This window comes from Molossus molossus, unplaced genomic scaffold (assembly GCF_014108415.1).
Source record: "Molossus molossus isolate mMolMol1 unplaced genomic scaffold, mMolMol1.p scaffold_m16_p_1, whole genome shotgun sequence".
Lineage (NCBI taxonomy): Eukaryota > Metazoa > Chordata > Mammalia > Chiroptera > Molossidae > Molossus > Molossus molossus.
This window is the reverse complement of record NW_023425344.1, coordinates 39625075-39650296: the sequence shown is the minus strand read 5'-3', so window position 1 is coordinate 39650296 and position 25222 is coordinate 39625075. Positions and strand designations below refer to the sequence as shown.

The 25222-nt window shown below is 38.7% G+C and overlaps 1 protein-coding gene across 1 annotated transcript; it reads right to left on the bottom strand.

Moving 5' to 3' along the window:
* Nucleotides 1–688: 688 nt before the first annotated feature.
* Nucleotides 689–25222, bottom strand: PAICS (phosphoribosylaminoimidazole carboxylase and phosphoribosylaminoimidazolesuccinocarboxamide synthase). Its single transcript, XM_036264585.1, has 9 exons — nucleotides 25012–25222; nucleotides 20020–20217; nucleotides 13178–13356; nucleotides 12282–12461; nucleotides 12066–12179; nucleotides 11070–11153; nucleotides 10078–10258; nucleotides 8873–9031; nucleotides 689–3192 (listed from the first exon to the last, which is right to left on the bottom strand). The coding sequence occupies exons 1-9, from the start codon at nucleotides 25025–25027 to the stop codon at nucleotides 3026–3028; spliced, it is 1278 nt and encodes a 425-aa protein (XP_036120478.1). The 5' UTR covers nucleotides 25028–25222; the 3' UTR covers nucleotides 689–3025.

Here is a 25222-nt window from a genome sequence, read left to right as displayed (position 1 = left end):
GTGGCAGCCACTCGATGTGTCCCTTTCACATCGATGTTTCTCTCTCTCTCTCTCTTCCTCTCTCTCCCTCCCACTCTATCTGTGCAAAAAATGGAAAAAAAAATGTCCTCGGGTGAGGATAAAAAAAAAAAAAAAAAAAAAAATTGTGGGTTTGATTCCTGGTCAAGGCACATACCTAGGTTTCGGGTTTGATCCTCAGTTGGAGCACACACAGGAGGCAGCTGATCAATGTTTCTTCTCCTTCCCCTCTCAAAAATCAAAATATCCTCAGGGGAGGATAAATAATTTTGTTTAAAAAAGATAAACCTGTTTTACTTCCTGAAAGCTATTTCCTTTACATGGCTTGCTTGCTCTTTTATATCATAGCTGTGCTGTCATAAACCTTCCTCGTATCCCCATCACTGTCCTTTCACCTAGGTTGTTCTTCATATGCACTTATACATCCCTAAAGCTATTCAGTTATCTTTTACAGTTTGTTATCTCTGATACAATGTAAGTTCTATGAGGGCAAAAGCCTTGTTTCTGTTCAGTGCTGCTTTCCTAGGGCCTAGAATAAAATCAGGCAAGACATGTATTTCATGAATGGACAAATGAAGCTTCACACAAGAGCTTATCTTTGTCTTTTATTTGGCTACAATGTTTACATTTAAGAAGACAATAAAGCAACAGCAATTCTAAACATGAAACCAAGTTTAAGTACAGCATTATTGGGCACAATTTTTTCCTCTTTTCATGGTTAGCTATAAGCCCATAGAAAGTATAAATAGCCAAACAAAAATAGCAAACCAGTTGGGTTTGGGTAAGTTACTTTTTACAACAGTTAAAATACTTTTAAACAAGTATTTACTTTAGCCCTGATGAATTACTGAGGGTATGTGTACTCTACTAAGAAACTAACAGAAATTGATAATGGTCAGTCCTATCCACCAGTCTAAAATGTTTGAAATTTTTCTTGTACTGTACATAAATAGGTGCAGTTTTTGTTAGGTAGAGATAGAAGAGCTGAATAGCAGCCATGACTATTGAGAGACCACAAATCCAAAGCTTAAAAGATGTTAAATTCAAAATTTTTAAATTGTTTTTCCAAACATAGAAAATAAGGAGTACCTAATTTTCATAATTCCCCTATCTCAGCTAGGATAGTATATCAGATCATAGGCAGTTTGAGGGAAATAAAATATAAAATTGTATTTCCTCTCTTGAAGCTTATAATCCAACAGAGAAATAACTGTATAGCCATTGCAGTGAGAGGTCATAAAGGAACGTTTTGTGGAGACAGTGAAAATGAAGCTCTAGTAACTAACTAATAGATTTTAATGATATATATGAGGACATTCTTAGGACTAAAGGTATAAAAAAGATGATAGTCCAAAAATTATAAGGAAAGCAAGTTCCCTTTTTAACCTACAGACCATGTCTAGACTTTCAAGGGAACAGTAGAACCAATGGGATCCGTTGGTAACTGTTGTGCATGCAATTTTCTAGAGAAGGTAAAGAGCATTCCCATTTTCAAAGGTGGCAATGTTGCAAGAGATTATATTGTATGTCCTTGGACTATCAACTTCCAAAAGGTTGGGTTAAGGATGAAGACCTTCTAGATCACTGTAATAATGTAGAATTTGACCTGTACTCAAGGGTTTTGTACAGGGAATGGGTAAACAGGGTAAATTCAATATTTGGTGATGAGTCATATGTGAAAGGTCAAGAAAAACAAGCTTCTGCTTTGGGACAGTGAGTGTAGCCAGTTACCGGCTTGGTAGAAGGCGAGTTAAGTTTGGAGCATTCAGACAGAGAAGTGGACAGTTGAAAACACAAGTTTATAGACACAGTTGGGAGCCAGTAATAGTTTTAGCTGAAGGAGTTAAGATGATCCAACCATTATTTGTAAATAATGGAAAGACTCAATAGTAGGAAACATCAAATATTTAAGGGGAAAGAGTATTATTTAAGAGAAGTGATCAAGAGAGGTTGGAATACCTTGGTCTAGTCCAAGAAAGGAGTAGTTAGGTCAAGCTTACCCCACCAGAGATTAGGTGAAAGTAGTGGTAAGAAATGCCAGCTTTTTAACGTTTGAAAAAGTGTACAGTGTAGGTAAGGGTAGTACCAAGATTTCATCTGTAGTAGAGATTCTTAACTTTTTAAAAAAAATAAAACTAATTGTCCCTTTTCGTAAAAGTGAGTATATGCATAAAGTTTAACGGGTTTCATGGACACTTGGATGAAAGTTTAGTGATCTATAAAATCCTCAGGGCTCCATAATGTAACAGTGACTTCCAATCTATACGGTTTATCGATTAATGATGAACTATAATAGCTCTCAGTAATAACTTGCTGAGTACACTGCTCAGATTTACTATTATAAGAAATATACTAGCTAATCATCACCTGGGAGATTCCAATTTCTGAAAATGATGGTACACTGGGGATTATTAGTGTGGCTAAAATATGTATTATCAAAAGACACCCACCATAGCCAAGTAAGATTCACTAAATCTTTCATTTGGAAAGCAAAGGTGGCTCTACTTTTTTTCCATGGCAAATTGCCCTGACACTCATTAGAAGTTCTCAGAAAAGTACCTTTTCCATGGCTTCTTATTTTGTGTCTTCCCTACCCCCACCACCAATCTCAATTTTTTTTTTTTAAAAAAAGAAGAAAACAAAACATCTCTATCAATAGCTAGAAATACAAACCATTTTTTGAGATACTGACTGCAAATAAAAACGTCTTTAGAATTTTGTAAAGATCAAATTGAGAAAGAGAACTACATTGCTTATCACCCTTTCTAAGATAAAACCATTTAACTTTCTAGAACTTATGGGCTGAGATTTAAGTAGTAGTGGGTAAGAGGTTAATTTTAAAATGTCCTTAAATATGTACATATAATCTACTAATCCATGAATCTAGAGAGGCATTTAATGTTTTCTCTGATTGATTTAAAATCTTTTCATCTTGCCTGATATTTTTTTTCTGCAGCTAAACTAGAAATTTAGTTTTTCTCCTAAAAAAATGCAATGATATTCTTTCTTAGAAACTGCCCTCTTGGATTTTCTTGTCAGCCTGCTTCAAGGAAATCCATGTATTCAATATACTTGCTCGCAGTTTGGCCCATACCAAATGGTTGTTTAATCCAAAAATCTGAGCAGCAAATTGAGCTGATCCTTCTGGAGAAAGTATAGTTGAACAGCCAAGACCTATTGGTTCAGAAAGGAATAGAGAGAAAAATTGAGCTGTCAATACTGAAAATACTGCTTAAGCAAACCATATTATACTCAGAGAAGTCTTGTTAGCCACAGACAATAAAAACTACTGTTATTATTCTTGTCTTAAGTAGTATATGCAGAAGGAGTTACTATCTTTACTGTTGGAGAAATGAAATGATTAAAAGAAGAAAGTAATATTTATCTGCCATGAGCAGGTATTGTATATATATCATCTATCACTCCTCTCTGAATCCACTGGCAAAGAAATTTACCTTTTTCAAAGTTCTTTTTTTCACATACACAATCCCTTTAAATCCCTGATGAAGGACAAGACAAATAAAACAAGGGACAAAGTAAGTGGGTATAAGCAGCTGTTCTTAGGTAAACTTGAGGTATGCTAATTATTTTGATAATATCTTAGCTACTCCTTTTGTCTTACACTCTAACTATTCTAACATTTTTTTTTTAAATCTTCACCTGAGTATATATGTATTTTTTTTTTTATCCTCACCTGAGGACATTTTTTTTTTCTTATTTATCTTCAGACAGAGTGGGAGGGGGAGAGAGAGAGAAACATCAATATGAGAGACATATCGACTGGTTGCCACTCACACGATCCCAACCGGGGGCTGGGGACAAACTGCAACCAAGGTATGTGCCCTTGCTGGAATTGAACCCAGGACTCTTTGGTCCGCGGGCCAATGCTCTAACCACTGAGCAAAACCAGCCAGGGCTATTCTAACATTTTTAAGCAGTAGAAAAAAAGTCAAATCCAAAGAATAATCTTAATAAATATCAGGTTATAAATAAATTCAATAGTAACAAGATCTAAAAGACTGTAGAGTAAAAAAGTTACCTCCTTGGGGACAACATGTTTGCCAAGGTAGTTTCTTGATATGGTACTATTATGTCTATTACTAAAGTCAAGGACTAGTTAGCTTATGGATCCAAAAGCTCCCCTTTCCCAATATTCTTGGAATTCATCAGGCTCTTTGACTCTATACTATCCCCAATAAGAACAGATTATAGTACAAATCACAAGGTTAATTTATTAATTTGTATTAATAATTTATGTAACTCTACCACTTTTAAGTGACAGGTCACTTCAGTTAATGTCAATTTTAGTGTCACCCCAAAGATGACACTAAAGATGGGAATGATAATATCAATGTAAGAAACATTCAAAACCTATAGAGAATTTTTATGAGTTTATTTAAGCCAAACTGATGACAACTGCTGGGAAGCAAAATCTCAACGGATTTAGAGAACGCTCTGGAAAATGGCAGTTTACCACTTATTTAAACATCAGTATCAGAGGGGAAGACATAAGGGGGTTTCCTGAAATCCACTGGTGATAGATGAGCGAGATGGGAGAGAACAAAGTAGGGAAATCTCTTAAACTAGATAAAAAGTAGAATGGATAGACACATACTTCTTCTACATTGATGGGCGTAGGATAGTTAACAATTAACATTTACAACACAGAGTGATAGTATGCGGGTGAACACGGTAACAATGAGGTGTTCTGTGGTCTCATGTTCTAGTGGAATACTGTGTTCTGAGAGGTCTAGCTAAAGGGATTACGCTGATGTTCCAAAGATATATTATTGTAGATGCAAAAAGACAACAGACAAGACCAGTTAAGATAAAGATTGACTTTTGTCAAGAAAGATACCAGCCTAAACATGACTACCCACCATGAATGGCTTTTAGCTAGAAAGTTTTCATTTCAGACCATTCCATGTGGTTACTTTAGGTCTCTGAGTTTGTAAGCTTGCCATGCAGGCCTCCCCTGAACTTGTCAGGTTAAGGATGTGGCTCCTTTTTCATCCACAATAACTAGCAGCTATCTTATGTGAGAAGTCAATGAGTTAATACAGATAAAGTGCTTGGAGCAATGCTGGCAAATAGTCAGTGCTTAGTGGATGTCAACTGTTCCTAGTAGCATAGTAGGTAGAGTGCTTCACTCTAGTAAATCCAATACCTGTGCCTACCACCCAGGACTCCCCTTTCTGATATCAGGAAAGCTTCATTAGGAAAAAAATTAGGTTATCTAGTGAGTGTACCATAAGAGAAAGATAAATGGAGTTTTCAGGATTTTACCCAGGCCACTGTAATGCTGTTCCTCAAAAGGTTATCCCCAATTCTAGTGGTCAGAATGTACAAATCTTCAATTCCATTTCTCTTTGGACAATACTAAATAAAATCTGCCTAACTTTTGCTCATCACATTCCCATGGATAGTTTTTCTAAGCTCCCATGGGTAATATCTACACTATTCCTCTAGCATAGATCTGGTTAGAGCTTTATATATATATATAGATAAACAGCCGTCCCTTGCCACTTCGCGCTTCGACGTTGGCGGCTTCACTCTATCACAGTTTTTTCAAATACTGTGCTGTATTTGTGAAGCCACCAACGTCAAAGTGTGAAGTGGCGAGGGACGAGTATATAAATAAAGAATCCTATTTCGAGGAAATTAATTTATTGCGGTAGATTCTGGAACTGATTAACCGTGATAAACAAGGGCCAACTGTAGCAGATTTTTAACTTAATAAGTTGATATAATTAGGTATCTAGTTAAAGACCTAAAGATGGATTAATCACAAGATGTCTCTGAAATTGTGTAAAAAGCAGTAAAGGGAATAAAGAAAATAGACATACACACAGCTGAAAGGCAAAGGAAGTGGTCACTACTTAGCATACCAAGAAAATTGAATCCTAAACTGGAAGCAGGGAAAAGATGAGAAGCAACCTGACTGATCTTATAGAACCCACACAAAGGTTGAGGATTAGTGGCACCAGACACATTTGAAGGGAGGAGTGGGAGTGAAAATGGGGCTAAGAAGAAGACTGAAATTCAAGAAGCAGTTTGGCCCTCAAATCCCCTTCCCCACTCTATGTACCTAAGTAATTACCCCTTCTAGGCCATGGCAATTTTAAATATTTATGAAGGCAAAACAGTCTTGTCCAGACTTCTGTGGACTGGAGGACACCAGGTACAGTTGAGAGAAGGAAATACCATAGTGAAAACAGGATCAAGTTTATAGACACATACTAAGATCCCCAGGGAGAGCAGTAGGGTGCCAAATGCTGGCAGCCAGGCTTATTCCTCCAGGTAGGAGGCTAAGACTAGAAAGGTACTCTGGGTAATTCTGGTCAACACATGAGAAAAGACTGAATGACAATGATGTGAGGGGTTTCTCAAAGAACAACCAACCAGACCACCTCACCCACTTGCCACAGAGCTTCTGAATGGCTTGTTACAGTGCCCCACTCTTATTTTTTTCTTTTTTCTTATTAATTTTAGAGAGAGAGGAAGGGAGGAGAAAGAGATAGATGAGAGAGAACATAGAATGGCTGCCTCATGCATGCCCCCCACCGGGGGTTTGGCCCACAACCTGGGCATGTGCCCTGACCAGGAATCAAACTGGCAACCTCTTGGTGCATGCATGGGTCGATGCTCACCACTGAGTCATACCACCTGGAGTGCCCCACTCTTAAACACAGCTGAGGAAAGGAACCAATGTGAAGGAAACAATGATAATTACAGATAAAAGAAGTTATTACAAAGGTTAAACAAGAAAAGAATGGGGGTTTAGGGGAGACCAGAGAACAAAAAAGAGCTCTCGGAAATTAAAAATGCTGTATCCAAAATGAAAAAATAGAAAGGTTGAGAAAATATTCCAAAAAGTATAGCAACAAAAGAAAGAAAACAGGATATCAAGGAGATCCAAATTTCAATAATAAATCAAAAAATGAAAGAGAAAATGAGCCCTGGCCGGTTTGGCTCAGCGGTCAGAGCATCAACCTGCGGTCCTGAGAGACCCGGGTTCGGTTCCCGCTAAGAGCGCTTGCCTCGGTTGCAGTTTGTCCCCCGCCCTGGTCGGTCGTGCGGGTGGCGGCCACTCGATGTGTTCCTTTCGCATTGATGTTTCTCTCTCTCTCTCTCTGTTCCTCTCTCTCCCTCCCACTCTACCTGAACAAAAAAGTGGGAAAATGCCCTCGGGTGAGGATAAAAAAAAAAAAATTCAAACAAACAAACAAAAAAGACAAAAAAACAACAACTAACTCCCGGCCAGTGTGGCTCAGTGGCTGAGCGTCGACCCTGCACCAAGAGGTCGCCGGTTCGATTCCCCATCAGGGCACATGCCCAGGTTGTGGGCTGATCCCCAGTGGGGGCCGTGCAGGAGGCGGCCAGTCGATGTTCTCTCTCATCGGTGTTTCTCTCTCTCTCTCTCTCCCTCTCCTGTCTTCTCTCTCTAAAATCAATAAAAGGGAAAAAAAATGTTTTAAATGCTCTGGCCGGTTTGGCTCAGCGGTTAGAGCGTTGGCCTGTGGTCCTGAGAGACCTGGGTTCGGTTCCCGCTAAGGGCGCGTACCTCGGTTGCAGTTTGTCCACGGCCCTGGTTGGTCGTGCGGGTGGCAGCCACTCGATGTGTTCCTTTCACATCGATGTTTCTCTCTCTCTCCCTCTGTTCCTCTCTCTCCCTCCCACTCTACCTGAACAAAAAATGAAAAAAATGTGTCCTCGGGTGAGGATAAAAAAAAAGAAAGAGAAAATGGATGAGGAAGGAAATCATTAAGTAATTCAAGAAAACTTCCCAGGACTAAAGAATCAGAATTTCAGATTAAAAGCCCTCACTAAAACGCCAGAATGAAAACAGACACACCAAGACACATCTTAGTGAAATTTAAGAATGGATAAACAAAAGATCCTACAAGTTTCACAAAAGAAAATTTATCAACAAATTAGAAAAACACTAACTGGAAGTTAAATGATTTTAAGAAATTACTATTATTACTATTAATTTTTCTTAGGTGTCATATATGGTATCATGATTACGATTTAAAAACTAGAGTCATTACCACTTAGAGAAGCATATTTAAATATGTAAGTAAAAATATGCCACAAAGTGTCACCCTAGCTGGTTTGGTTCAGTGGTTATAGCATCGGCCTGTGGACCAAAGAGTCTAGGGTTTGATTCTGGTCAAGGGCATATACCTTGGTTACGATTCGGTCCCTGGCCCTGATCATGGTCATGCAGAAGGCAACCAGTCGATGTGTCTCTCTCCCGTCAGTGTTTCTCTCTCTCCATCTCTCTGTCTCCCTCCTACTCTATCTGAAGATAAATGGAAAAAAACCCTCGGGTGAGGATTTAAAAAAAAAAAAAAAAATGCCGCCCTGGCCGGTTTGGCTCAGTGGTCCAGAGAGACCCGGGTTCGGTTCCCTCTAAGGGCACATACCTTGGTTGCAGTTTGTCCCTGGCCCTGGTTGGGTTGTGTGGGTGGCAGCCACTCGATGTGTCCCTTTCATGTCGATGTTTCTCTCTCTCTCTCTCTCTCTCTCTCTGTGTGGGTGGCAGCTACTCAATGTGTCCCTTTCATGTCGATGTTTCTCTCTCTCTCTCTCTTTTCCTCCCTCTCTCCCTCCCTCCCTCCTACTCTAGCTGAACAAAAAAATGGAAAAATGTCCTCGGGTGAGGAAAAAAAAAAATGCCAAAGTGTCTAAGATCTACTTTAAAATAATCCAGAAAAGGGTGACAGATGCAGTAAGATGTTAATTGCTGAAGCTGAGTAATGGGTACATGAGATTTTATTACATTATCCTCTCTACTATTGTGCATGTTTAATCTTTTTAATAAAGACTTTAAAAATACAATGTATCTTACCACTGGGCAGTCGAAGAGAAGACCACACATCCTGTGCTCCCCAGTCAGCAGTGAGGGGAGGACAGTTGATAACTGGATATGCAGTGTTACCAGACATCACTGGTCCTAAACCATTGCTTCTGCCTGCCACTGCCACAAAGACTGTAGGAATGCCGTCCCCTAGGGAGATCACAAGTTTATAATTATGCTAAATCTTCAAAAGATACTTAAAGACAGTTTTAAGAAAAAAGGGCCTATGTGTCCTTCAGTTCCTTCATCAGTCTCTAGAAAAAGCATCAATAAGACTTATCACATATATATTCAAAATACAAAGTTCACTCTGCCACTTATTGTACATCAAGTAACGAAGTAGCAAGAATAGGTTTGGCCACCTTTGAGATCTGTAGCATAAAGGAGAGGAGGGAATACCAGGGTGTCAGTGAGGGAATGGCTCAAAGGAAATGGAGAATGACACCACTCGACCTCTTTAAGCAATAGTTGAAGGCAAATTCAGTATAGTACCCAAATATTTAAAACCCTTCAATATATTTTCTAACACATCTCTAAAACATTTCATTCTTTGATAAATTTATAAATTGCTCTTTGTATTTTTCTGGAGAGAGAGTTCTGGTTTCTATTACCTTATCAAAGAATTCTGAGACCTTCCCTGCCCCACTAAAAAAACTTACTAACTTCGCTCCTGTAGCAACTACTTCTGAAAAGAAAACTCAAGAAATGTGTCCTCCAGTTTGAAAAAATGTGGTTGTGTCTCCAGATCACTGTTATCCCATCAAAACATTTCTTTTATATACTAAATTCTGAAATTATTAATTTCATGTTTGAGTGCCTCCCAGGAAAAGCTGGTCATTAAAGTTACTTGACAGGATCTACTGTTTCAACCTCAGGCCTTCTGTAATACATGGGCCCTATTTTCTGTTGCAACATAATAGATATAGTGCTTGAGGGGCTTCTTATTAGGTAAAGAAAATTCTAATCTTTATTTTCCTTCCATGCTTGAATTGCCAAATCATTCTCTCTAATCCATTCTTTTATAAGCTCCTAGAGCACCTTAAGCGCTTGGAGGCTGAGTGTCATGAAAGCCTAGAATATCATATTTCTTCCCCTCAGAAATGTGGTAAAGCTCTTTATCAGCATTTTTAGTTGAAACATAACATTCTTTGACAAAATCGGAATGTCCTGAAATGCTGTAGTTATTTGAGCTTTACCTTCATACTCAGCTTTAATCTTCAGAGTTTCATCTGGTCCTTTATGTGCAGAGGTTAGCCGAAATTCACAAGGAATGCCAAATTTTCCACAAGCTGCCTTGATTTTTACACAGTGAGAGAGATCAGAAGTTGAGCCCATCAATACTACAACCCTGCACTGACCTTCTGGTTTCAGAAGCAACTGGAAAAGACAGACATGGATATGCAAAAGATGAGAACAAAAGTGGATAAATATTGGAATGAGTCAGTTTACAGAGTTACAGTTCATACTAAAATTATATCTGGACAGAATATTCCTTAACAGACCAAATTTAAGATAAACAGAACAAAATAATGAGAATTTATTTTTCTTTCTTTTTTTAAAATATGATTTCATTGATTTTTTAGAGAGAGGGAGAGATAGAAACACTGATGTGAGAGAGATTCACCAATTGGCTGCCTCCTACACACCCCCTAGTGGGGATAGAGCCCGCAACATGGGCATGTGCCCTGACCTACAATTGAACCAGGACATCTCAGTCCATGGGACTATCCTCAATCCACTAACCCATACCAGCCAGGTGAGAATTTTTTTCAAGATAACCTCTATATATAAAGAAAAAAGTTCTCAATGAAGGTTCTAAGGCATAATCACCCAAAATACAGGTCACATTATAAATCGTTGTAAGTTAGTTGCATGGAATTCCAATGTATATTCTTCCCATGGAGATGATATTCTAAAAAACAGTTATGCCCCTTAGAATACCACAAACCATATTAAATTTCCATAGAAGTACAGTAATCATAATACCTCCCATATGTACTCTGACCAGGGATGGAACCCGCAATCTGGGCATGTGCCCTGACTGGGAATGGAACTTAACACCCACTGGTGCATGGGATGACGCTCCAACCAACTGAGCCACACTGGCCAGGGCTATTTTCCTTTTTAAAGCAAGAAGTTCTTGGAGAAAAACACCTAATAACGTGTGGATTTACTACAAAAGATTTACCTCTACTCTCTCAGCAACCCACTCAAAATTTTTCTTTACCATCTGGAGCCCTTCAGGAGTTACTTCCTTGAGGTCACGGTATGACTAGAAAATAAGATAGAAAGTTTAGATGGCAAGTATTCTATCAATAATATCCTTGCTATCTGAAATTTGGTTTGAATTTGGGTACAGATTATGATGAGTTTGCCTAGCAAAGGATATATCTGAAAATGTATCTGAGTCTATAAATTCATTTCCTGTATTAGACTAAAGAAAGTTTAGATAGCAAAGCACACTTATAGTTTCATTTAAGGACAAGTGCTTTCTATACTAGAAACTATAATTAACTGCCATGACAATTCTTGTATAAAGTGTAGAGAGTCTTGCCCTAATTTTTTTATAGGAAAGAACAGAAATAGAACCTGGTAAGATTCAGAAGACTTGGGATACAGTTCTAGACCTGCCACTTATTACAGCAACTGTGACGATATCTATCCTTTCACAACATAGTTTTCTTTTTATTTATTTATTTTTAAATGTTTTTATTGATTTTTTTAGAGAGAAAGGAAGGGAGAGACAGAAACATCAATCAGCTGCCTCCTGCATGGCCCCTCCTGGGGATCAAGCCTGAAACCCGGGCATGTGCCTTGACCAATAATGGAACCAGGACCTCTTACTTCATGGGACGATGCTCAATCCACTGAGCCTCACGGGGTGGGCCACAACCGTAGTTTTCAATTAGTCAAACAAAGATAACATTTGCTGTATAAACCTATTAAAATAATAAATGACAAATCTGCATGGTAAATGTAAAGTATTATTCTTACCTCTTTTTATAGGATATAGGAAATATGAGATGTTTATCCTTAAAAATAAGTAGCAATCAACAGACAGGTGCATATCATAATAATAATTGTCTTTTCTTTGCTTCCCATTTTCCTTTTCTCCTCTCTTTCTCCTCTTCCCCAGCCTGACCTTGCAAAGGGGGGGAAAAAACCCACCTGAAGTATCACCTACCTGTTTGTCTTTCTGTTGGCTTCGATCTCCTGATGGCCAAAGTCTCCAGGAATCATTATCAATAACATCAGCAAGAACAATTTCTTTGGTGGTGACATCAACACCAAATTCAATCTAGAAACACCAGATCACCAAAGAGAACTTTTTCAAATCTATATTACTAAAGACATTTCTCAGTTGTAATTTTTTACTTTCAAATCTCCATTTTATTTGTACCTTCATATCAACTAGTGTACAGTCCTGGGGCAACCAGGATTTTTCCAATATTTCAAAAATAGCCTGTGTAGCATGATTCATGATATCCACTTCAGTCTTGCCTATAACAAGTCCAGCGAAGCAAAATTTTGCAGCAATGAGCTGTTCCTCAGACCACTGTGGATCATTATTGGCATCATCCTGAAAATAAATATAGGATTACAATTAATTTAAATATAAGATTTTAAAACTTTTTAAATAGTCTGAAGTCCTTTTTTCTTTGGGCATGAAGTCCTTAGAAATATTCATTTCCTCTAAAGATGTAATATTTATTTAAAATACCCTTTAATTCACAGCAAATATTTTTAATTGGTCTACTATGACTACTTTAAAATTCAAAAGATTTAGGTAACTTATTCTAGTTATACAATATTGAAAAAATTTGCCCTCTCTCTATAAACTAATTTAAACACAAGTTTAGAAAGAGAAAAGCAGTTTCAGTAAAGAAAACCAATACAAATTCATAACCATGAATTCCTACATCCTTTATTGTATGTTTTTGCTTATAAAAGACATTGACAATAGTTTTTCTGTATTAGAATATAAAAAGATCCCTCATATTAGGCTTTACTTCAAACTCTTCAACAGTAAATTAAAAATTCTTTTGAATTGTTACTTTTCTTCCTAATTGCTCATTTTAATTCATTTTGTTAGTCACCTTAGTTGAAAGTAAGATAAGCAGATTTTCATAGGTGTTTCTTTTTTAAAAGCCAAATTATCATTGCTAATGGAAATATACACTATTGACATGTTTCTGGAATGACAATTGCAATATAAAAAGCTTCAATGTTTAACTTTTTTACTTGGTTTTAAGTTTGTAGCTATGTTATAGTAAGACAGACACATAAAATAAATACCTTAAAAAACATCTCCACTTTAGGAGGGTAAAACTTGTACCCTTCCTTGACACCAGGATTTCTTTTGAGAAAAGAACCAGTTGCTATTCTTCTACAAACCCATTCAATTGGAATCATTTCACACTTAGGTGCAATGAAAGCAGTCTCCCCACATTTTCTGGTGAAAGCAGTTTTGATACCTATACATTAATGATAAAAAGTAAAATTAAAAAAAGACCATTAACACTGTATTTTAAAAAGATCTGAGGCAACTATCAAAACTAAATGCAACTTTATCTGAGTTGTTTTTTTTTTAACTAATTTTTGTTACAGATGTTTCTCCTTTTTCCTCCATTGACATCTTCCTCCCATCCTCCCCAGTCCCACATCACTCCCCACCAGCACTGTTGTCTTTGTCCATTGGTTATGCTTATATGCTAAGTTCTTTGGGTTTTTTCCCCCTCTCCCCTGTCCCCCTCCTCTGAGGTTTGTCAATCTGAACCCTACTTCTATGTCTCTGGGTCTATTTTGTTCATCAACTAATTTTGTTCATTACATTCCACAAATAAGTGAGAGCATGTGATACTTGTCTTTCTCTGCTGGCTTATTTCGCTTAGCATAACACTCTCCAGGTCCCCCCATGTCCTCTCAAAGGTAAAAGATCTTTACTTCTCACAGCTGCACAGTATTCCATGGTGTATACATACTACAGCTTTTTTATCCACTCATCTATTGATGGACACTTGGGCTGTTTCCAGATCTTAGCAATTGTAAATTGTGCTGCTATGAACATAGGGGTGCATATATTCTTTCTGATTGAGGTTTCTTTTAAAAAGTGGAAATAGGAAAATTAATATGGTTTTCTACTGCCTATCAAAATACTCAGGACTTGACTGTCACATGGCAAAATATACATTGTGTCAGAAGATCTGCGCCCCAGTGTCTTTATTAATTAATTTATTCATCCATAAAATACTTATTGCCTGGCCAGTATGGCTCAGTGCACCAAGAGATAGCTGGTTGGATTCCCGGTCAGGGTACATGCCCATTTTGTGGGCCTGATCCCCAGTGGGGGTCATGCAGGAGGCGGCCAATCGATGTTTCTGTCTCTCTCTCTCTCTCCCGTCCTCCCTCCCTCTAACGTCAATAAAGAAAAAAAACTAAAAAAACAAAAAACAAACAAACACCAAAAACATACTGAATACCTCTGCCAGTGCATACTGAACTTTGCACAATACACATAACTTATCTAAGTGGCACTAAATAATCTCTAAATCAATTCAGTTGCAGGAATCTCATATTCTTTGGTCCATTATTATACAGGCCTTGTAAAATATCAAAATATCAACCTACTTATCACAATCAGTTATAGCCTTTAATTTTGGATAGCTTTTTTTTCTCTTAATATTAGATGCAAATAATCCTTGAAAAATTATCCAACAAGTAACAGCAGGAACAAAATGGCCAATTTGGCCAAGAGCAAATAAAATATTTGTCCTTCCTCTCTTTTTTTTTTTATCCTCACCTGAGGACATTTTTCGAGATTTTGTTCAGATAGAGTGGGAGGGAGGGAGGGAGAGAGAGAGAGAGAAACATCGATGTGAAAGGGACACATCGAGTGGTCGCCACCCACACGACCCAACCAGGGCCGGGGACAAACTGCAACCGAGTTACGAGACATACATTGATCGGCTGCCTCCTGCATGCTTAGTTTGAATTAAGAGAGGAAGGACAGCCCTGGCTGGTTTGGCTCAGTGGTTAGAGCGTCGGCCTGCAGTCCAGAGAGACCAGGTTTGGTTCCCACTAAGGGAAACTCAGGTGCAGTTTGTCCCCAGCCTTGTTTGGTTGTGCGGGTGGCAGCCACTCGATTTGTTCCCTTCATGTCGATGTTTCTCTCTCTCCCTCCCACTCTACCTGAACAAAAAAATGGAAAAAAGTCCTTGGGTGAGGATAAAAAAAAATTTTTTTAAAAGTTAAAAAATAAAAATCAATAGAAACATAAACAGATAAGGGGTCCGGCTGGTGTGGCTCAGTAGTTGAGTGTCAACCCATGCACCAAGAGGTCGCGAGTCCAATTCCCGCGGGGGGGGGGGGGGGGGGCATGCAGGAGGTGGCCAATCGATGTTCTCTCATATCGATGTTTCTATTTCTCTCTCTCTCCCTCTCCCTTCCTCTCTAAAATCAATAAAAGAAAAAAGAAAAACAGATAAGGGCACTGAGGCACAGTAGTTATGTCAGCTAGTGGTAAGTATAGCAGGGTTTCCAACCCACACTGAACTCCTTGGTCTGCCTACTTCACATACTGCCTCCTCTAGAAGTGTTATATCACAATACAGAGTAATACTAGAACATTAACATGAATTAAACCATCTCCTGGAAACCTTGCATGGGCTCCTTATAATAATGTTCATCTCGAGGCTATAATGCTAGTACCTCCATTCCCAATCTAATCCTCTAAGATCAATTTTTTTCTTATCAGGAAAGGATTAGAGATCTTTGATCTTATGTTATGTATCCATACATGAAGGGAACCTACATTTATGGAAACCATGCACTGTGCTGAGTGTTTTATGCCTTATCTCATTTAACCAAACACAAAATTTTTGAGGTAGGTATTATTATTTGCATTTTACAGTGAAAGAAACAGAGGCTCAAAGAAATTAAGTAAGTCAACAAGCTAGGTTATGCTGCCCAGTGAGTAATGATGCCTGGACTTCAACTGCACTGACTAGTTCCAAAACCTGTACTTGTTCCTCTGCATTCTCTCTGGGTTTGACCAGTAAAATTCAATGGAAACAGGGTAAATAAACTGTGGTATGCTGAATAAACAGGAACTCTGAGAAAGAATGTAAGTAAGGTCATTTTGACCTTTAAAGAATGACTGGGAACATGGGCAGGATGTTTACATCAATCCTTAACTTGAGGTGACTGACTATATACCTAGCTTCAAGGGCTCTTCTTTTTCAGACCTGTCAGTCATTAATAATATCTGCTTATCTGTCTATCAAGTTTGACAGACTAGTATCCAAATCTATGGTTTAAATATAAACAATATTTACTTTTACCCAGAGGAACACTCCAGCCCCCACCCACCGACATGCACACATGTAAGGCAACTATAAAAACACAGAATCAATTTATGATAATAAACTGGCACAGAAAAATATTGCTTCTAAAAAAGAGTGATTTCAGTTTAAGTGATAAGATTGCTTCTAATGCACATACTATCCACTAAAGTAAATTTCATGACTACATGATAAAAAAAAAAAAAAAAAAGTATTTCCCCATTTGCCTCAATTGTCTACAATATTCAAAGCTATCAAGATTACTAAGGAGCCCGGCTGTTGTGGCTCAGTGGACTGAGCATTACCCCATGTACCAAGTGGTCACTGGTTCAATTCCCAATCAGGGCAGTTACACAGGTTTTGGGCTGGATCCCCAGTAAGGGGCATGTGGGAGGCAGCCAATGGATGTTTCACTCTCATCCATGTTTCTCTCTCTCCTTCTCCCTTCCTCTCTACCCCCCAAAAATCAATGAAAACATTTTAAAAAATTACTAAGAAAATGTAAATATTTTTCATACTTTGAATTACACTGGCCATGTATGCTAGTAAACAGCCCACATATCCCTGAGGCCATCTATGTATTAAGGCTGCCCAGCTCCCCATCTGTGGTTTGGCAACTGCAGGTTTGTTTATTCATATCACTATTCTCACACCTAAATGTAATAGGTTTCTATGAGCCATATTTTTATGTTTTTTTTTTTTTTTTTTGGTACGTTCCCTTAGCAGGAACCGAACCCGGGACTCTCTGGTCTGCAGGCCAATGCTCCAACCGCTAAGCCAAACTGGCCAGGGCTACATTTTTATTTTAATTAGTGAGACCAAATCCACTCAGCTACAGCACAAAATATTATTTCTATGGAAAAACAGTGTTACCTATACTTATTTGTTCAGTATCTTACCATTTGTTCATGAGTGACAATGAGAAAACTAGAATCCTGATTTACTGATTCTCTTTCTGGTGCTCTTTGTAGTCTAATTTCTAGAAATACCTTAATTTGCAACATAATTCTGGTTGTAAAGAAAGCAATTTTAAATAGACCACTGGTGGTCAACTAGACATAGCATTTATTCAACTATTAGCAAATAAAAATTACATAAGGCTTAACAGAACTCCTAATCTGTCCTCTAAAACTGATTTAAGAATTTTGAAAAACCTAGGTTTCCCTTAATTTTACAACATATAAAAAGCCTGGAAAATACCTTTCAACATTTCCTGTGAGCCAAGTAAGTTTTAGCTGTTAAATATGTCAAATATAGTAGTGTACAGAGAATTGTTAGAGTACTTCATTTAGAGTGACCAACTTTCCCAGTTACCTCAGATACGGGACTGTCAAAACGAGGAGGTACCCTAAACAACTTGGATCATCCTATTTCACTTGCCTTAAGCCCCAGAAAGTACACTGAATAGTACCTTACTGAATTAGCAAATAAAACCTTGGGCCTGTACTTATCTTTCATTACTTTACAGTATATATAATCCCACAGCTATGTACAATTATTATACCTATTTATTATACCCACAAACTAATTTATTAACAATTTACAATGTTAAACAACTTTTTAAAATTTTAATGTGTATGGGGAGAAGAAATAACTTGGGAGGTTAAAAATGAGTCATTTATCCAAACTGTAAAAGATATCTAAAATCAGTTTGATGCTTTCTAGAAATCTATTCAGTCACTGGGAAACCACTAATCAAGGAAACCTTAAAATAAATGTTGAATTGTACTACTTAGAAACTGTGGGAGGTCCTTTAAATTTACAGCAATATACTTACTTTGAATGCATAGAGGGATTTATGATGCGGATGACAATTTAGGTTGGCAATTAAACTTTTTTTGTTCACTTAAAAATGTGAAATGGTTGCCAAGCCGGTTAGAGCATTGGCCCATGGACCAATGGGTTCGGTTCCCGCTAAGGGCACGTACCTCAATTGTAGTTCATCCCCAGCCCAGGTTGTGGTTGTGCGGGTGGCAACCAGTCAATGTGTCACTCTCACATCGACGTTTCTCTCTCTCTCTCTCTCCCTCCCTCCTTCCCTCTTTCTCTCTGTCCTGCTCTATCTGAAGATAAATGCAGAAAAGTGTCCTTGGGTGAGGATAAAAAATAAATAAATAAAAATAAAAATAAAATGCAGATTCTAGAAAAATATGTGAAATAATACTTTGAAAGAGGCAAAACTATCAAGAACCCATTCTGTACTGTCAGAATGGATTTAACTTGAATTATCCTATTTTGTTCAAGGCAGGTATATCTATTTCGACTGACAAAAGTATTACATTCCCCTTTGGGTTTAAGGAAGATTAATGCTTGCTGGAAGCTCTAAGAAATGAAAAGGCAATGGAAAATAGTGCAAATAAAAAGAAACAAAGTTATTAAATTATAAAATTAGAACTGAGATAAAGAACAAAGCTTTCATTTTATAGATAAGGAACCAGAGGCTTCAAAGGTTGCATGATCCAAGACAATGAGGCCACTAGAAGGAAAGAACTCAAATCTTTTATTAGCTGAGATTTCATATAATACAGACCAATCAGCTATTGACTGAATCCCTGTAGAAAAATCCATTATCCTAATATTCTTTCCTTCACTCCAAATGTTCTCAATAGAATGTTCTGAGCTTATTTTTATCTAATAGATTTCTCTACTAAACAGTCTTCAGTTTTGGAGTACGAGGTAACCCCTGAAGATCTTTGATCTAGTCCAAATCCCTCACTTGGGGAATGGCAGCATGTCTTCAAACACTTTTCAGAGTTTTCAAGTGGAAGAGAAATTTTAAATTCTGTATTATCTCCAAAGGATGGAACAAAGAATAATTGTATAGAATTATAGGGACTAAATTTCAATTCAATTAGAGCTGCCTAATACCAGAATTTGTTTCCTTCATAGGCACGTTCCTCATGCTCCTTCATAGGTTAAGTCTCTCTTAGGAAGATGTCCTAGAGCAGAGGTTCTCAACCTGTGGGTCGCGACCCCTTTGGGGGTTGAACGACCCTTTCACAGGGGTCACCTAAGACCATCGGAAAACATATAGCAAAATTACAGTTATGAAGTAGCAACGAAAATATTTTTATGGTTGGGGGGTCAGCACAAAATGAGGAACTGTATTTTTTTTTCCTTTTATTGATTTTAGAGAGAGATGAAGGGAGAGGGAGAGAGAGATAGAACTAATGATGAGAGAGAACATCTGATTGGCCGCCTCCTGCATGCCCCCACTGGAGATCGGGCCCACAACCTGGGCATGTGTCCTGACCAGGAATCTAACGAGCGACTTCCTGGTGCATGGGTCGATGCTCAAATGCTGAGCCACACGGCCGGACAACGAGGAACTACATATTAAAGGGTTGTGGGATTAGGAAGGTTGAGAACCACTGTCCTAGGGGAAGTTGCAGGGAGGATACATGTGCCAGACAAAAACTGTAGCAAATTGTTGATTCCTTTTAGCTAACTAAATAATACTACTTACTAATTCTAAACCAAGTAAAGTGTTATGAAACCGAGTTCCTGATTTGATTTAAATAAGCGTACTTGTGAGGCATCTCCAAAAAAAATGTTAACACAAATAATGTCACCTACCTATGAAAGAGATCAAGAGTGTGTTGTGCCTATATGCCCACGTTGAAGGGAAGAGGTTATGAGGGAAAGCTTTACCTGCTTCTTATAATAACTAAAAAATATTATAAATGGTAATGAACACGTTGTTAATAAAAACAATGTGTCATTTACCCCCTGAAAAGGACCAACATGAATATGTGAGCAAGAACCAAGAAGGGGGAGGCTACTGGGAGAGCCACTTACCTGCTTCCTGTAACAACTGAAAAATACAACTAGTAATTTTATTTGAGATTGCAGCTTTTCCTTCCAGGTGATTCTTTCTGGCTGCATTTCCTGCTGTAATCTGGTCCTTGGACTGCAGGAGGACTTTTCCTGGACTATCTAACAATTCATAGACTTCTTTTGTTTTACCCTCATAGAGTTTTTTACCAATGTTCAGTACTGTGGAAATAAAATGGAAATATCATATTTCAGGAAGAATTTTCCTAAATATTGAAGACTAAATACTTAGAATGATGAATCAAGAAACATACAGAGTGGTTAAGTAATAATTTTAATAAAAACAAACTCATCTGCAGAGGTTAAACTCTACAAAGCATTTTCACATGCATTATCACATTTGATTCACATAATTTTGTGATGAATTATTATATAAATAATTATAGAGATTAGGAAACAAGTAGAAATCACGCAGTTAGGAAATGGCAGAGCTGGACAAAATTTTAAATCTTCTGTTATCAAATTCTGTGGTCTTTCTACTATAAGATCCATTAAAATTAATGTAAATACACTAGTATTTTCACATACATATTTACAATACAATCACTAGATTAGCTTGCAGCGGGGAGAAAATGCTGTATTTTTCCCGACTTCCACTTTCCGTGGCAGGTGAAATAGGAAAGTTCTGCCAGATAGGTTCTTGATTTCAAGTTAATGTGCAAGAAACAGCACCTCCTCCCACAGTTAGCCCATTTGGAAGCACCTTTTTCTATTTCTCAATCCTGCTTCTCAAACCCCCACACTTAACCCTTTCTCTTAACAGTTGCAGGAAACTATGAGGAAGTAAGGACAAAAGAATCCAATTTTTTAAAAATAATTTTTTATTAATTTATTTTTGTTACAGATGTTTCTCCTTTTTTCCCCCATTGACACCCTCCTCCCCATCCCCCCAACCCCATACCCGGCTTTGTTGTCTGCATCCATCAGTTATGCGTACATGCATCTAAATTCTGTGGTTTATCTCTTCCCTCCCCCCACTATCCTCTCTTCTGAGGGTTGTCAGTCTGTACCCTACTTCCATGTCTCTGGGTCTACCCTATCCTCAGACTGTTATGTTCATTATAAGAATCCAATTTTGATGCAGGTTGTAAGAACTAAAGAAAAGTAGACCTTAATCATCAGAAAGAATGACTTAGATGACTATCAGAGATAACAGATTAAGGACTGAAAATTTCCAAGGGGAAAAGCATTTTTAGTGTCCATGTGTCAGGTAGTAGGGATATACCAGTAAAAGAGACTAAGTTTCTGCTATCAAGTGACCTGAGTCTAAGGGAAGCTGAAATGACATAAGGCATTGTAGTAAGTACAATGTGAGAAATATACACACCATGGGATCACAGGTTCTTGGTGGGCCACCTAACCTAGTCTAGACATCAGAGAAGAAAGTCTAGAACAAAGTGAGGATTAGGTTGAGATATGAGGAATGATCAAAACCTAACCAGAAGAGGGAAAGGGGTAGGTAGTGGTAATGAAAAAAACCATGGGGAGAAAGAATACATGGCAGAACGTCAGTATATTTAAAGGAGCACTGGCTGTGTATACATTGTTGTTGGGCAAGGGAGGGTGGCAGGAGATAAGACTGCTAACAGTTGGGGAAGGGGGTCATCACCAGCTAGTGGAGGTAACCATTAAACAAATCAGTTATAATTTAGTTTAACAGTTGCCACTTATTTAAAGGATGAATCCCCATCTCCTATTATGTCTTGACTTACCAACAAGGTTTAAAAGGCCCTTCAAGATAATCCCAGCTTAGTGGGCCAAATCCAGATGTCTCTATTCCTTTCCTAGAACTCTAACTTTTGTAACTGAATTTCTATATCCCTCTCCCAGGCCCTGGACATGCTTGCTCTTCCCTACACCTAGAACACTGTTTCCTTCCATTTCATTACCCATCCTTTAGGCCTCAGAAGACATGTTTACCTAGTTTAAACTTTACCCTGAGAAGAAACAGGTGGCTTTCAAGCACTTAGTAGAATGACAGATTTATATATTAGAAAGATCATTATGGCTACTGTGTGGAGAATGAAATTGTTACCAGAGTTGCATGGATTGCCTTTCTCTGTCACTAGTGGGAGTGGGGTTCTTGGGGCACCACTGGAATAAGCATTTTCGGAAGCCCCCATGGGAGAATAAAATGTGGTAAAAAGCTTTATTTGTGTATAGTTACATCCCTCAGTATGCAAAGTCCCATTTGTCTTAGTCCAGTCCTGGAAGAGGGTAGCTGGGAATTCAGCAAAGCTAGAAACAAATACATTGTCCAGAGTTTCCATTCCATGGTGGAATCGAGTCTGGTGTAGCATTAGGATAATCAAAGTTCATCAGTCCATTGTGTATGGGGCCCATATGGCTGTGGGCCATGTAGGTTAGTGCAGGGGCGCAAGAGCCCTTGTAAGCCAAGAGTCGGGCACAAGCAGCAAGAGAGCAAAGTGGGCCAAGAGAGTCAAGAGTTTGCACTCCCTTTGTTTAGGAGTTTAAATATCTCAGATTTTGTGCCCTTGTAGTAGCCATGCCTATTCTAGCCAATTACTAGTTCCCAGGTGTGACTGACAGGTAAGAATCTTCCCACATCACCCAGACCTTACTGGGCATGTGTCTAAACTGCTTCTGTCCAGTCCCTTTGCCCATCGATCTGTGGGGGAATAGACTTGGAGAATATTAAACTGCAGCTTTCTGGCAAGCTATAAACATGTCATGCCTGTATTATCTAGTCTCCCCTTTGCTCCTTTCCTGTAAATTAATAACCAGGTTATTACAACAGTATTAAAATGAAGAAGTGGGGGGAGGAGGGGTGGAAGAAAACTAGAGACTGAGAGAACAGTTAGGATGCTGTTGCAGCAGTCCAGGCAAGAAATGTCCTGGTCTAAAGAAAAAGTAGTGGGAAAAAAGACTCAAGATATTTTAAAGGTAAACAATTTAAGAACAATTGATTCACTATGGAGATGGAAAAAAAGTCAAGATGTTGCCTAAGTTAGACAAAAGGCAAAACAAAGTTTGTGCCTAATGCCCCTTTCCCAATTTGGTTGAATCAGTATTTATTACCTAGTTATTAAATAGGGTAGGAATTTCAATTAATGGGTAGAAATAACTTAAGAAACAATCATAGGAGACATGCTACAACTACCAAAATGCCTGCTACAAATTAGTGGATGAATTCCAAAAAGATTGATGAGAACTGAGACTGATTCATGGAACTGAAACTTAAGTCTTGAAAAGTATAGGACTTGCACAGAAAAGAGGTAAGAACATCTAGGAGTATGCTGTCTAAAAAGGTAACCACTAGCCACATGTGGCTATGAAATACTTGAAATGTGGCTACTCAAAATTGAGATGTGAGTTGTGTAAAATGCACAATGGATTTCAATATAAAAAAGGATGCAAAATGCCACAATTTTTTATATTGATATGTTGAAATGATACTATACTGAGTTAAAGAAAATATATTAAAATCCATCTCACCTGTTTCTTTTTACTTTTTAAAATGTGGCAACTAGAAAGCAAAGTTACAAAAGGTTCCACATTATATTTCCATTAGACGGCACTGTTCTAGAAGAAACAGCATAAATACACACAGAGAGAACAAACAGTAAACTTGGTGACTTAATCTTACTGGAATGTAGGCTTAGATCACAATATAGAAAAATCAGTTAAGTTTGAGAGGAAGGAAGAAAGCAGTATGCAGGATGTGAATGAAAAGGTCTTCAGAGTGGATTTTAATAATTCTTGGATTGCCATTAAACCTTTTTGAGCGAGAACGTGCCTTTTAGAAACCATAAAAGTAACACTTTGGCAATATTAACTTACCAAGAATATGCAAGATGCAAGGAAGTGAGAGTCAACCTTTTTGCAATTCTACCAGTTTAGAGAGCTATGGTAGGAGAAATTCTGATCTCATAAATTGATTTCATGGAGTTGTTGATTCATTATCACCTGAACTTTTTTGTTTAGTCTAAAATTTTTAACCTAAATTCAATTTTTCTATGTGGAAGAGAATGTACTGACCTGACAATACTGGGATTTTGGTTCGACATAAATTTAGAAATTGGATGTGTGGGGGAGAAAACATTCCAACATTTTACCAGCATAAAGGGCACAATCTTTCCTGAGGATCTAATCACCTTCCCACAAAATGATTATGTAAACATGATAAATGCACGGTGAAGCAAGGAAACTTTTTGCCTGGTGGTTTCGGAGCTCTCCAAAGCCATCACGCCATCAAAACACTACTTTAAAAACAACATACTCACCCAGCCGGTGTAGCTCAGTGATTGAGCATAAACCCATGGACCAAGCGGTCGCTGGTTCGATTTCTGGCCAGGGCACAGGCCTGGGTTTCCAGCCCAATCCTCAGTGGGAGCCGTGCAGGGGGCAGCCAATCGATGTTCTCTCATTGCTGTTTCCATCTCTTTCTCCCTCTCCCTTCCTCTCAAAAAACAAAACACAACACCACACACACACACACACACACACATACAAAATCTGGGCAGAAAATAGCAAAATTTTCGTAAGGCTCATTATTAACTTTTTGGAATAGAAGGTTATTCACCTAACAAGAGTCACCTAGTTTGAAGATTCAACACTAGATGTTCCTGTGTTTTTTTCCCAGTACCTATTGATTACAAAATTGATTTCCAGGCAGCTCTCCAACCCCTGGTCATTTCTCGTTCTATTACCCTTTTCCTCTATTTTCTTCCTTTTCCCCGTCCCAGAGCAGTTCTGGGTGTTTCAGAAAGTTCAGGGAGGCTGGGTGCGCTTTATTTACAACGCACTGCTTGGTGGCGCCTGGCCCGTGGCCCACGTGTCCGCCGCCCGCCCATCGGCCTTGAGGGGCGGGGACGGGGAGGTCGGGCATTGCCAGGGGAAGGTGGTAGCCGGGGCCACCGTGCGCGCACGTGTCCGCACCAAGGCCGTGGCGGGGGGCAGGGTCCCGGCGGACTCCTGGGGATGCCCGCTACTCACCGTCAGCTGTCGCCATTATCCGGGGTGGGCTGGGGGCGGCGTCCGCGCTAGGGAGAGTCGCAGGACTCTGGGCAAGAGTGGTCAGAGAGGCTCACAGGGCGGGGGAGGAGCGGCCCACGGGCTTTCCCTCGGCGGAGCGCTGCAACTTAGAGCGCTCACTCCGGTCGAAAACCACAGCGGAACCCCGGGGTCTCGGCCCACCCAGACGGAC